Source organism: Prinia subflava, chromosome 8 (genome assembly GCF_021018805.1).
Source record: "Prinia subflava isolate CZ2003 ecotype Zambia chromosome 8, Cam_Psub_1.2, whole genome shotgun sequence".
Taxonomy (NCBI): Eukaryota; Metazoa; Chordata; class Aves; order Passeriformes; family Cisticolidae; genus Prinia; species Prinia subflava.
In genome coordinates, this window is record NC_086254.1 from 15,792,937 (window position 1) to 15,805,206 (window position 12,270).

General features: G+C 46.9%; 1 protein-coding gene across 5 annotated transcripts in view; it reads right to left on the reverse strand.

Moving 5' to 3' along the window:
* The window catches only part of CRTC1 (CREB regulated transcription coactivator 1), a 51,631-nt gene that overhangs the window by 18,092 nt on the left and 21,269 nt on the right, over positions 1-12,270 (reverse strand). For 3 of the 5 annotated variants that reach the window (XM_063403442.1, XM_063403443.1, XM_063403446.1), the window contains exons 3-9: positions 12,154-12,201; positions 9,397-9,534; positions 6,859-6,920; positions 5,021-5,115; positions 3,323-3,408; positions 2,932-2,975; positions 921-1,141 (exon numbers count right to left, since the gene is read on the reverse strand). In XM_063403442.1, coding sequence (XP_063259512.1) covers positions 921-1,141; positions 2,932-2,975; positions 3,323-3,408; positions 5,021-5,115; positions 6,859-6,920; positions 9,397-9,534; positions 12,154-12,201 — 694 coding nt within the window. The remainder of the gene's footprint in view (positions 1-920; positions 1,142-2,931; positions 2,976-3,322; positions 3,409-5,020; positions 5,116-6,858; positions 6,921-9,396; positions 9,535-12,153; positions 12,202-12,270) is intronic. The other 2 variants (XM_063403445.1, XM_063403444.1) reach the window with 1 other exon arrangement.

Sequence of the window (12,270 nt, forward strand, 5' to 3'; positions counted from 1 at the left end):
GGAAGAGGCAGAGCAGGCTCAGCAGTTGGGGACACCACAGGCACCGTGCTGGCACAGCTGCACCCCCGGGCCCAGGAAAAGCAGGCTGTGCTCTGTTTGCCTGGGCTCGGACTCTGGGAATGAGATAAGAGATCCTGGAAGCGGATCTCTTATCAGAGGGCACCTGAGGTATTGTAAAAGCAAACAGCTCTTTAATGGGAAAAGCAGAAGCCGAACTGGTTACACAGGAAGAGCCCCATTTTTAATGGCACACCAGGGCAGGAAACGTCCACCGCACTCCCAAGAGCCACAACCCAGCAGGGAGCGAGGAAAAACAACCCAAATCTTATTCTGTTGTTCAAATTGAGCCAAAAACCCGGGAGTTCAGAAACCTGCCCCTGTTTTCTGCTTTCAGAGGCACCGAGTGAGCCTGGGGAGGGACCTGAGGCTGGGCTGCTCCCCGGAGCTGCAGCAGCCACAGGAGCTCCCGGGCACTTGGCAGAGGCTCAGGCTGCCAGGGAGGCAGCAGGAACAGGGGCTGAGGCCAGGCAGGTGCCCGGGCAGGTGCCCAGGCCAGCCTTGGCTCCCTGCTGGCACCAATGTGCTGCCCCTGGCTGGTGCTGCCCTGCCCGCCTGCCCTCGGGGTGCTGGGGCACTCCTGAGCAGGGCACAGCGCCCAGGAGCCTCCCCTGAGGCTGGGGCAGCAAGGAAAAGTTGGGAAATCAGTGTGAAAAGCACCAAAATCGGTGTGAAAAGCACCAAAATCGATGTGAAAAGCACCAAAATGGGTCTGAAAAGCACCAAAATGGGTGTGAAAAGCCCCAAACCGGTGCCCCCTGTCCCCGCAGTGTCCCTGCAGTGTCCCGCAGTGTCCCCGTGCTGCCCCCGCGCTGTCCCCGCGCTGTCCCCGCGCTGTCCCCACGCTGTCCCCAGTGTCTCACCGGCGGCGGCGGTGCCGATGCCCAGGTGGGTGAGGTTGGCCGCCAGGTTCCCGGTGCTGCTGGAGGTGCTGAGGGCGGGGAACGGGGACTCCTCGGGGTCCAGGGGCGTGGGCAGGGGGGACGGGAAGTGGATGTTGGTGAGGTCGGGCAGGGACCCGCCCGTGTTGTGCGTGCCGGGGATCAGCGCCGCGGGGCCCTCCTGCTCCGCCGACGGGAAGATGCTGAAATGGGAGAAATTAAATTAATTTGTGTTTATTAAGGGCTGCTTAAAAGGGAGGTGACAGGGAAATTTCATAAAGAAGGGGTTTTTGAGCTTTTTAAAATTCCCACTTAGCCGATGGGAAGATGCTGGGAAAAAATGAGATTAATTTGGAGAAAAAATGAGATTAATTCATGTCCCAGCCTGGGCAGGGCTGCTTAAAAGGGAGGTGACAGGGAAATTTCATAAAAAATGGGGTTTTGAGCTTTTAAAAAATTATTTAACAAGGAATTCCATAAAGAAGATTTTTTTGAGCTTTTTAAAATTCCCGCTCGGCCAACGGGACGATGCTGAAATTGGGAGAAATTAAATTATTCGTGTTTATTAAGGGCTGCTTACCATGGAGGTGACAGGGAAATTTCATAATGAAGGGTTTTTGAGCTTTTTAAATTTTATTTAATGAGGAATTCCATAAAGAAGATTTTTTTGAGCTTTTTAAAATTCCTGCTCGGCCGACGGGAAGATGCTGAATTTGGGGAGAAATGAGATTAATTCATGTCCCAGCCTGGGCAGGGCTGCTTACCATGGAGGTGACAGGGAAATTTCATAAGGAAGGGGTTTTGAGCTGTTTAAAATGTATTTAATGAGGAATTTCATAAAGAGAATTTTTTGAGCTTTTAAAATTTTATTTAATGAGGAATTCCATAAAGAATTTTTTGAGCTTTTAAAAATTCCCGCTCAGCCGACAGGAAGATGCTGAAATTGGGGAGAAATTAAATTAATTCGTGTTTATTAAGGGCTGCTTAAAAGGGAGGTGACAGGGAAATTTCATTAAAAAGGGGGTTTTGAGCTTTTTAAAATTCCTGCTCCGCCGACGGGAAGATGCTGAAATTGGGGAGAAATTAAATTATTCGTGTTTATTAAGGGCTGCTTACCATGGAGGTGACAGGGAAATTTCATAATGAAGGGGGTTTTGAGCTTTTTAAAATTTATTTAACGAGGAATTCCATAAAGAAGATTTTTTTGAGCTTTTTAAAATTCCTGCTTGGCCGATGGGAAGATGCTGAATTTGGGGAGAAATGAGATTAATTCATGTCCCAGCCTGGGCAGGGCTGCTTACCATGGAGGTGACAAGGAAATTTCATAAAGAAGGGTTTTTTAGCTGTTTAAATTTTATTTAATGAGGAATTCCATGAAGAAATTTTTTCTGAGCTTTTTAAAATGCTTTTAACAAGAAAATTTTATAAAGAAGGTTTTTTCAGCTTTTAAAAATTTATTTAATGAGGAATTCCATGAAGAAAATATTTTTGAGCTTTTAAAAATTTATTTAACAAGGAAATCCATAGATACAATATTTTTGAGCTTTTTAGAATTTAATTAACAAGAAATTCCATAAAGAAATTTTTTTGAGCTTTTTAAAAGTTATTTAACAAGAAATTCCATAAAGAATTTTTTTTGAGCTTTTTAAAATTTATTTAACAAGGAATTCCATAAAGAAATTTTTTTGAGCTTTTTAAAAGTTATTTAACGAGGAATTCCATGAAGAAAATATTTTTGAGCATTTAAAAATGTTTTAACAGGAACATTTCATGAGGAAAATACTGTTGAGCTTTTAAAAATGTTTTTAACAAGCAATCCTATAAAGAAGATGCTTTTTGCATTTTTCTCAGAGGGTCTTGTTTTGTACCTAGAACCTCCCCAGAAAACTCCAAAGCAACGGGATATTCATGGATATTCAATCTACAATTCTTCTTAGAGATCTCAGTGCTCCTAAAATAAAAAATTTTATTTTTTAAATTGCAGAGGACTCACTTGATTCCTGGAACTTCACAGGATTTAGGTCTCGATGACCCAGTCTGGAATAGAAGGGACAGAGATTTAAAGGCAGGGTATTGTCTGGGAAATATTTCAATTATTAAGTTGAATTTAATCGTTTCTGTGTAAGCTCTGAGAAGATATTTATCTTTTTTTTTTGCTTTATTTGGCTGAACAAATCTTCAGTTTCAAGAGTTTCTCCTCATATATCCAAGCCTGTGCATTCACACATAAAATCCTTCCTCATCTAATGGTTATTATTTGTTTTTAAACACAACAATTAATCTCCAATCTCCTCAAGTAGATTATTAAAAGTAACTAAAGCACTCATTTATCTAAATATGTTCAGAAAATAGAATTTCTCTGCTTTGAAAGGTGCAATTCCCACCTTTTTAGTGTCCCAGCCTTGCTTCGAGAGGGTTTTGTCTGCATCAGAGGTGGTTTCTTCCATTCCAGGGACAGTCAGCAATAAAACTAAATAAAATAAAAAAGGAGATGAAAAGGAATCATTAATAATCAATAATATTCAGCTTCTCACTGAGACATTCTCAGATTGGAAGTTGAACCTTTGGGAAAATCTTACAGAGTTTAAATTATCAAGGAGGATGAAAAAAAAACCTGTTGTTAAAAAGATCCAAAGATACTTGAAATTGTATTTAATTAATTAACAAACGAGTGAGACTTAAAAAACCCTATCCAAATAATAATTAAACGTTCTGGCTTCCAATTTATTCTGCCTAGAAGATGTCCATGGAAGGGTTTATTTCACCCCTGGTTTTTCCCATTATTTGCAATTTGCACAAGTGATGTCCAAAAGGTTTCCAAGAGGACAATTCCAGTGGGAAAAATCCTCCCTGGGATAGAGAAAAATCACAAAGCTGGAATTTCATTCTCCACATCCCAAGGACATTTCTGAGTTGTTTAAGGTGCCAAAGAAGCAAAAGATAAAATAAAATAAAATAAAATAAAATGAAATAAAATGAAATAAAATAAAATAAAATAAAATAAAATAAAATAATGAAATAAAAATGAAATTAAAATAAAATAAAATAAAATAGGATAAAATTAAATTAAAATAAAATAAAATAAAATAAAAATAAAATAAAATAAAGTAAAATAAATAAAATAAAAATGAAATGAAATGAAATGAAATGAAATGAAATGAAATGAAATGAAAATAGGATAAAATAAAATTAAAATAAAATAAAATAAAATAAAATAAAATAAAATAAAATAAAATAAAAATGAAATGAAAATAAAATAAAATAAAATAAAATAAAATAAAATAAAATAAAATAGGATAAAATAAAATAAAATAAAATAAAATAAAATAAAATAAAATAAAATAAAATAAAATAGGATAAAATAAAATAAAATAAAATAAAATAAAATGAAATAAAATAAAAATAAAATAAGATAGGATAAAATAAAATAAAATTAAAATAAAATAAAATAAAATAAAATAAAATAAAATTAAAATAAAATAAAATAAAATAAAATAAAATATAAATAAAAAATTTAAAAATTCAAATCAGGAGTTTTCCCAAGGATCAGGGATTTGGAGGCTGGAAAGGATCCCCGGGATGAGCTGGAGCAGGCCCAGGGCCCAGCAGAGGGCACCAGAACTGAGCTGCGGGGGCTGCTCCAGCCTGGGACTGCTCAGGGATTGTTTGGGATCTGCTCCTCCCTGGGGATGTTCCCTGAGAAATAAATAATAATAATAATAATAATGTTCTCTGTTCTTCCCTCGGGGTGAAGCCTCTGCTCCTTCCCTGTGTGTCCCTGGCTGAAAATCGGGAATTGCACTGCTCCAGGAGTTCCTCCAGAGCTCTGGGAGTGCTGAGAGCTCAGCACTGGAGTCCCACCAGCCCAGGGGATCCTCCCCAGGACAAGAATGACAAATTTCCCTTTGTTTTGTGTCGTTTTTCCCTGGATTTCAGCACCCAGGAAGGTGAATGTGACCCAACTGTGGTGTCACAGAAGTGCCAGCACTGCTGAACCTCACAAACACACGGAGCCTGATCTGTGGGGATTCCACTGTTATAAATCTTTTATTTATCCCTTTTTTTTTCCTTTCCCTGCTCACCTCTTTTCTGCTGCATGTCCTGTGAGCCTCCTGAAAAGGATTCCTGCTGAGCTGGAGTCATGGTGCTCTGGTGCAAGGCAGAATCAGAATTTGTCCTGAGGGAAAGCAAAACCCACAATATTTTTCTTCTCAGCTTCACTAAATTACAGAATTTTCCTCTCTGTAGATAAACACAACTCGCTAAAACCTCAATATTGTGCATTAAAACCCAAAAATCTCTGTATGGCAGAAACCAAGCAGAATTTCCTTGTGAAACAATCGATTTGAAGAACAAATTAGTTCAAGTTTGAAGAACAATTGTTCCAATAATGGGATTGAGAGGAACACAGGATAGATTGGTTGCCCTTGTTAAAACAGAGTTTTATCTGCTTTGTTCAGATTAACCATCATCAAATAATGCCATTTGAAAGCTGTTTAGCCATACTTTGGTTATTGTGGTGGCTGAAAAACAAAACATTCCTGCCTGGGAGGAGGAAAAGGAACAGTTCAGGATGTTGTGGAGAGGGGAATTTTCATGGCAAACACATCTCAGGATGAACTTTGTGGGTGAGGCCACTCTCAAAAAGTTTAACTCTGGAACATTCCCAGCCCAGTTTCTGCACCCAAAGAAATATCCAAGTCTTGGGCTGTGCCTGGATTTTTAAAGATTTCTAAGGATTTTTAAAGATTAAGGATTTACCTTTGAAAAGGTACCAATAAATTCAGGTATCACTTGCAGACACCTTAATTTTCAAGCTCATTTCAAACGAGCCCTGTTGGATTCAAAGCTCAGTTCCTGAGTTTCAAAAGGCACAATCCCAGCAGGGTCAGAGAACACCCCAGAATTTCAAAGGGCACAATCCCAGCAGGGTCAGAGAACACCCCAGAATTTCCAAAATCACAATTCCAGCTGCTGCAGGGTTGGAGAACACCCCAGAATTTCAAAAATCACAATCCCTGCAGGGTCCCAGAACACCCCAGAATTTCCAAAATCACAATTCCAGCTGCTGCAGGGTCCCAGAACACCCCAGAATTTCCAAAATCACAATTCCAGCTGCTGCAGGGTCCCAGAACACCCCAGAATTTCCAAAGGCACAATCCCAGCTGGGTCCCAGAACACCCCAGAATTTCCAAAATCACAATTCCAGCTGCTGCAGGCTCAGAAAACACCCCAGAATTTCAAAAATCACAATCCCTGCAGGGTCCCAGAACACCCCAGAATTTCCAAAATCACAATTCCAGCTGCTGCAGGGTCAGAGAACACCCCAGAATTTCAAAAATCACAATCCCAGCTGCTGCAGGGTCAGAGAACACCCCAGAATTTCAAAAATCACAATCCCAGCTGCTGCAGGGTCAGAGAACACCCTAGAATTTCCAAAGGCACAATCTCAGCTGCTGCAGGCTCAGAGAACACCCCAAATTTCAAAAATCACAATTCCAGCTGCTGCAGGCTCAGAGAACACCCCAGAATTTCAAAGGGCACAATCCCAGCAGGGTCCCAGAACACCCCAGAATTTCCAAAATCACAATCCCTGCAGGGTCCCAGAACACCCCAGAATTTCCAAAGGCACAATCCCAGCAGGGTCAGAGAACACCCCAAATTTCCAAAATCACAATTCCCAGCTGCTGCAGGGTCCCAGAACACCCCAGAATTTCCAAAATCACAATCCCTGCAGGGTCCCAGAACACCCCAGAATTTCAAAGGGCACAATCCCAGCAGGGTCAGAGAACACCCCAGAATTTCCAAAATCACAATTCCAGCTGCTGCAGGGTCAGAGAACACCCCAAATTTCCAAAATCACAATTCCAGCTGCTGCAGGGTCCCAGAACAGCCCAGGCCCCCAGGATGTGGCACCCACCTCCTCCAGCTGGTGTCCGACGGCGGTGACAGGTACACCGTGCCATAGGGACAGCTGTCCACGTGAGCCAGGGTTAAGGCAGCAACACTTCCCACTCCAGCAGGAAATCTTTTCCCAAGAATAATTCCAATTATCCCGTCAGAACCACTAAACTCACAGATTCTCTGTGGGGAGCTGTAAAAAGATCTCAACCCGATGTATTCTCTGGATTGTTGTAATGTTTGAGCAGTAAAAATCCAAAATCCTTCCTCCTTTTGCACGGATTGAACTCCCGGTGCCTCCACCCTTCGTGTCACACATCCCCTCCAGCCCCATCAATGCCAGCAGATTTCAGACGTGTCAGGAATGATCAGCTCATCGCCATCCCCAAATGCCAGAGGGATGAATCAACCTGCACTGAAAGCAGAGGAGCTGCAAGGGAGGATCCAGGCTTGGGTCTGCTCAGCTCTGAGGGGAAATTCCATTTCCCCAAGACAGCCCCGACCTTGCAGGGAACCATGGAATGGTTTGGGTTGGAATGGGAGCATGCAGAGCTGGCAGGGAGGGTGCACCCAATCTCAGTGTCCGTGTCACCCTTCCATGTCCCCAAAGCTGCTCTGAGGATGCCACTTGTCACTCAGTGTGACCACAACCCTTTGGGCACATCCATGCAGCCAATTCCTGACCCACTGATCCATCAAATCCAGCTTGGACATGAGGATATCCCGTGGGACAGAGCCAGATGAGGATGGCAGCAACCCCAGCAGAGGAGAACACTGAATTTCCAGGGCACCTCTGGCCCGAGTGGAGCCTCTGGGTGTCCCCAGTTCATCCCAGCATCCCTCAGCTCCTCAGGGATCGTTATCCCCACGGAGAGCTGAACTCTCACTTTACACACAGGAGGAGTTTATGGGTGAGAGCACAGCTTGGGAAAGCAGTGACACGGAGCTGGGGTGAGGAGGGGACAAGTGCAGGAACCCCACACCCCACCAGGTGCTTCCATACAGGGAAAGGTTTAACACCCACCCCAAGACCTTTTAAGGGAAAAACTCCAGAAGTTTCTATGCCCCTCTGATCACAACTGGCTCGGAGCCAAGACAAAAACACTGACAGGTCTCTTTACCTACTCCTCAGAAATGCAGCAATCCTCTGTTGGGCTGTTTGCCAAAAAACCCACCCAGATTGCTCAGTGCTTAAGGGAGAGCAGGAGGCTCCTCAGTGCATTTCTGGGGTGTTGCAGCAGGCGTGTGCGACCTGTGAGCACCTTTGTTCTTTGCTCCTGTATTATTTTATTATTTTATTATTTTATTAGAAGCTTTTTGCTCTTTCAAGACACACTCAACTGTGCTGCCCTGCTCGTTATTTCAGCCATTTTCTGCGAGGTCCTGAACCCTGAACACGCCCAGCTCTTTGAGGAATCCCCTAAAGGAGAGGGGCAGAGTGCCCACCACGGGCAGGGGGTGCCCAGTGTGGGCAGGGGGTGCCCAGTGTGGGCAGGGGGTGCCCACAGCGGGCAGGGGGTGCCCAGCACGGGCAGGGGGTGCCCACAGCGGGCAGGGGGTGCCCACAGCAGTCAGGGGGTGCTCACAGTGAGCAGGGGGTGCCCACAGCAGTCAGGGGGTGCCCACAGCGAGCGCAGGGGGTGCCCAGTGTGGGCAGGGGGTGCCCACAGCAGTCAGGGGGTGCCCACAGTGAGCAGGGGGTGCCCAGCACAGGCAGGGGGTGCCCACAGTGGGCAGGGGGTGCTCACAGCAGTCAGGGGGTGCTCACAGTGAGCAGGGGGTGCCCACAGCAGTCAGGGGGTGCTCACAGCAGGCAGGGGGTGCCCAATGTGGGCAGGGAGTGCCCACAGCAGTCAGGGGGTGCCCACAACGGGCAGGGGGTGCCCACAGTGGGCAGGGGGTGCCCAGTGCGGGCAGGGGGTGCCCAGTGTGGGCAGGGGGTGCTCACAGCAGCCAGGGGGTGCTCACAGTGAGCAGGGGGTGCCCAGTGCGGGCAGGGGGTGCCCACAGCGGGCAGGGGGTGCCCAGTGCGGGCAGGGGGTGCTCACAGTAGTCAGGGGGTGCCCACAGCAGGTAGGGGGTGCTCACAGCGGGCAGGGGGTGCTCACAGCGGGCAGGGGGTGCCCAGCACGGGCAGGGGGTCCCTACAGTGAGCAGGGGGTGCCCACAGTGGGCAGGGGGTGCCCAGCGAGCGCAGGGGGTGCACACAGTGAGCAGGGGGTGCTCACAGCAGTCAGGGGTGCCCAGCGAGCACAGGGGGTGCCCAGTGTGGGCAGGGGGTGCTCACAGCGGGCAGGGGGTGCCCACAGTGGGCAGGGGGTGCCCACAGTGGGCAGGGGGTGCCCACAGTGAGCAGGGGGTGCCCAGCGAGGGCAGGGGGTGCCCAGTGTGGGCAGGGGGTGCCCAGCGCGGGCAGGGGGTGTCCAGTGTGGGCAGGGGGTGCCCAGTGTGGGCAGGGGGTGCCCAGCGCGGGCAGGGGGTGTCCAGTGTGGGCAGGGGGCGCCCACCATGGGCAGGGGAGCCCAGCACGGGCAGGGGTGCCCATCCCAAAGGATATCTGGCGGCCGTGCTTGTCCACGGAGAGCGGGCGGCGGTGCGGCGAGCCCAGGCGGTTGCGGTCCCGGTACACCCTGTCCACCAGGCCGTGGTGCCGCGTGGTCCTGCTGGTGTCCAGCGCCGACGACTGGAACGGGGTCTGCGAGGGACAAACGGGGGTCACCCACGGGGAGACAGCCCCAGCCTGCCCACAGCCTCCTCCTGCTGCCGGGCCAGGCTGGGCGGTTCTGAGGATCACGCTCAGAACCAGACCTTGTGTCACTTTATTTATCGTTATTTATTTGTTTTTCCTCCGGCAGCTTTTCGGGGAAGCTGCCTCCTGCAGGAGGGGCCATGCTGGAGCTGCCCTGGCCCAGCACGGCCCCGGGGAGCGCGGCAGAGCTGCTGGCCACATGCCCTTGGTGCAGCATGCAGGGCGCATCCAGCAGGAACATGCCGACATCCCAGGGCACAGATGCAGGGAGGAGCTGCACGCTGAGCTCAGCATGCCCCAGGACGCGCTGCCTGCTCCCAGGGCTGCCTCTCACCCCTCCTTGCAGCACATTTGTTTTAAGGGGACACTGAGAGAATGATAAGGAAGAGAAAAGCAGTTTCCTTCCTCCTCTGTCTGATGGTTTTGAAGTGATTTTCAGCTCCTTGGGATGATCCCACCTGGACTCTTATCAGCACTGACATCCTGAGCAGATGATTTCCGAGCAGGAGCATGGCAGGGGAAGGACAGGGAAGATGAATTCCCAGGCTGAACTGGGGAACTTTCACATTTTCCACAGCCCTTCCCAGAGCAGACCTGGGGGGGGACAGAGGAAGTACCGAGGGGTCAATCTCTGCTCGTTCTCCACCAGCAATTTATGGGTCTCCAGGGAGAAAAATCCTCCCCAGCCCTGCACTCCCTGCCAATGTGAACAGCTTTGCTGAGTCCCTCAACACCATCTGTTTGGAAATCCAAAATTTCCTCCTCCATTCAGGTGCTGCACGTGGCAAATGCACTGTCCTGTCTGCCAAGCCATGAAACCATCTGGCTTCCACATTCATCCCTTTTGCTTTTTTTTTTCTTTCTTTTTTGCTTTTTTTTCCCCCCCAAGTGTCAGCTTTGGCTGTTGAAAAGATTATTTCTATAAAGCTTTGCATTTATTTTGAAAGGCTTTGTTTGTATGAACTTTTTAAAGAGTCTTTCTACTATTTTAAACTCTTTTCTCTTCAGCAAATATTGGGCTCCTCACCCTCTCTGCACACACAGGCTGTGTTAACAGAGCTGCAGAGGGGCTGTGGTGTTTATTTTCTCATTTCAGGGCCAACATTTTATATGCAGCAGGATATTTAAGGCAACAGGGGACTAGAAAGGAGCAGAGTGACTTTTTACAGGACTCTCAGCACTCCAGATCATGGGGTTTGTGCTTCACTTCCTCACTTGGCTGAGAAATCTCAAATAGAATCTCAATTTTAAGGGGTTTAAATTCAAACATGATGCTTTAATCTCTGCTGCAAGCACTGAACAACGATCCCCACACAGAAGTGGGAATATTCATCATTCCAAAGCTAGAAAAGGTCTCCAACTCCTCCTTTTTTTCTGTTGTTACAGCCCAAAAGGCAGCAAAATTTGCAAATTCGTGCTTGGAAGGTCAACAGGAAAAGCAATTTCCTATGTCAGTGGTATCAGCACAGAGCTGCTAAAAAAGGATCAGCACAGGGAGTGCAGAGCTCACCTGGAATTTAAAGGGAGGCCAAAGCATAAAACTATAAAGACAAAAGGTTCAATGTATAAACAGCTATTTTTTAGGCTTTTACCTTTGTTTTTTTGGCACAATTTCCTCATTAAAAACACAATAAAAATCTCATTTGAGTGCAGCAGTGGCCCAAATAAACATGGAATGTGTCCCAGCTCAGGGCTACAGTTTATGGAAAGAGGGATTTTGGGGTAATGCAGGAACCAAGATCCCTAAAGAATCCTGAATTTAGGGAAACAAAAAACACCTGAGGAAATGGGTATCACCTCCACCAGGTCTGGCTTCTCTCAGCAACCTTCCTATAAAATTTATTTAGGGCCAAACTCCAGGACAATGATCCTGGATAAAAATCTCCCATCTCTGCATGGCATATATTTAACTATAGGAAAAAATGGATTTAAAAAGTCAATAAATCTGAGCATTGATTTTATCTGGGAAAATGAAGAAGTAAAAGGGTTTCACTCCCCTGAAAACCATTCCAGGGTTTGAGACCAGACCCAAAATCCCCTAAACTATGAAAAAATACAGCTCAATACAGACAGGAAGGAAAAAGCTCAGTGCTCTCCAAGTGTCCTTTTAGGATTTATCAGGAAATAAACCCAGGTGAGGCGGGTGAGGGGGAAGGAGGAGTGGTCCCTACTGCTGGGTGGGATTTTGGTGCCTCGTGGTGCCAAGCAGGATTTGGGAATTCATTCTGCCCTTCCCCAGGATTTAAACATGCAGGAGTGCACATGCTCCGAGATTGCCGGAACCACAGGCCAAGGCTGAATAATCCACTGTCTGCACCAAATAAACCCCCCAAAAATCAGAAATAACCACATAACAGCAAGTCCGGGGAGTCTGCACAGGAATTATTTGCGTGTTCCAGGCTGGGATGCACGGCAAAACCTGGATTTGTGTGGCAGCCCTGCAGTCCTGTGGAGCTGGGGGTGAACCAAATAAATCCTGTGCGTGGCAGTGCAGAAATACGTATCCACCTGGGCAAAGGGGCCACTCCTAAATACGTATTTGCACAAACCTAAAAACTTGTTTACCAAAGAGACAGGAACTGCTCCAAAGGCTTCAGCCAGAGCTCCGTTGTGCTGCAAATCAAAGAGGCAGGAGATGCTCAGACACCAACGCTCCCAGGCTCTGCCTTCACGTCAGCCCAG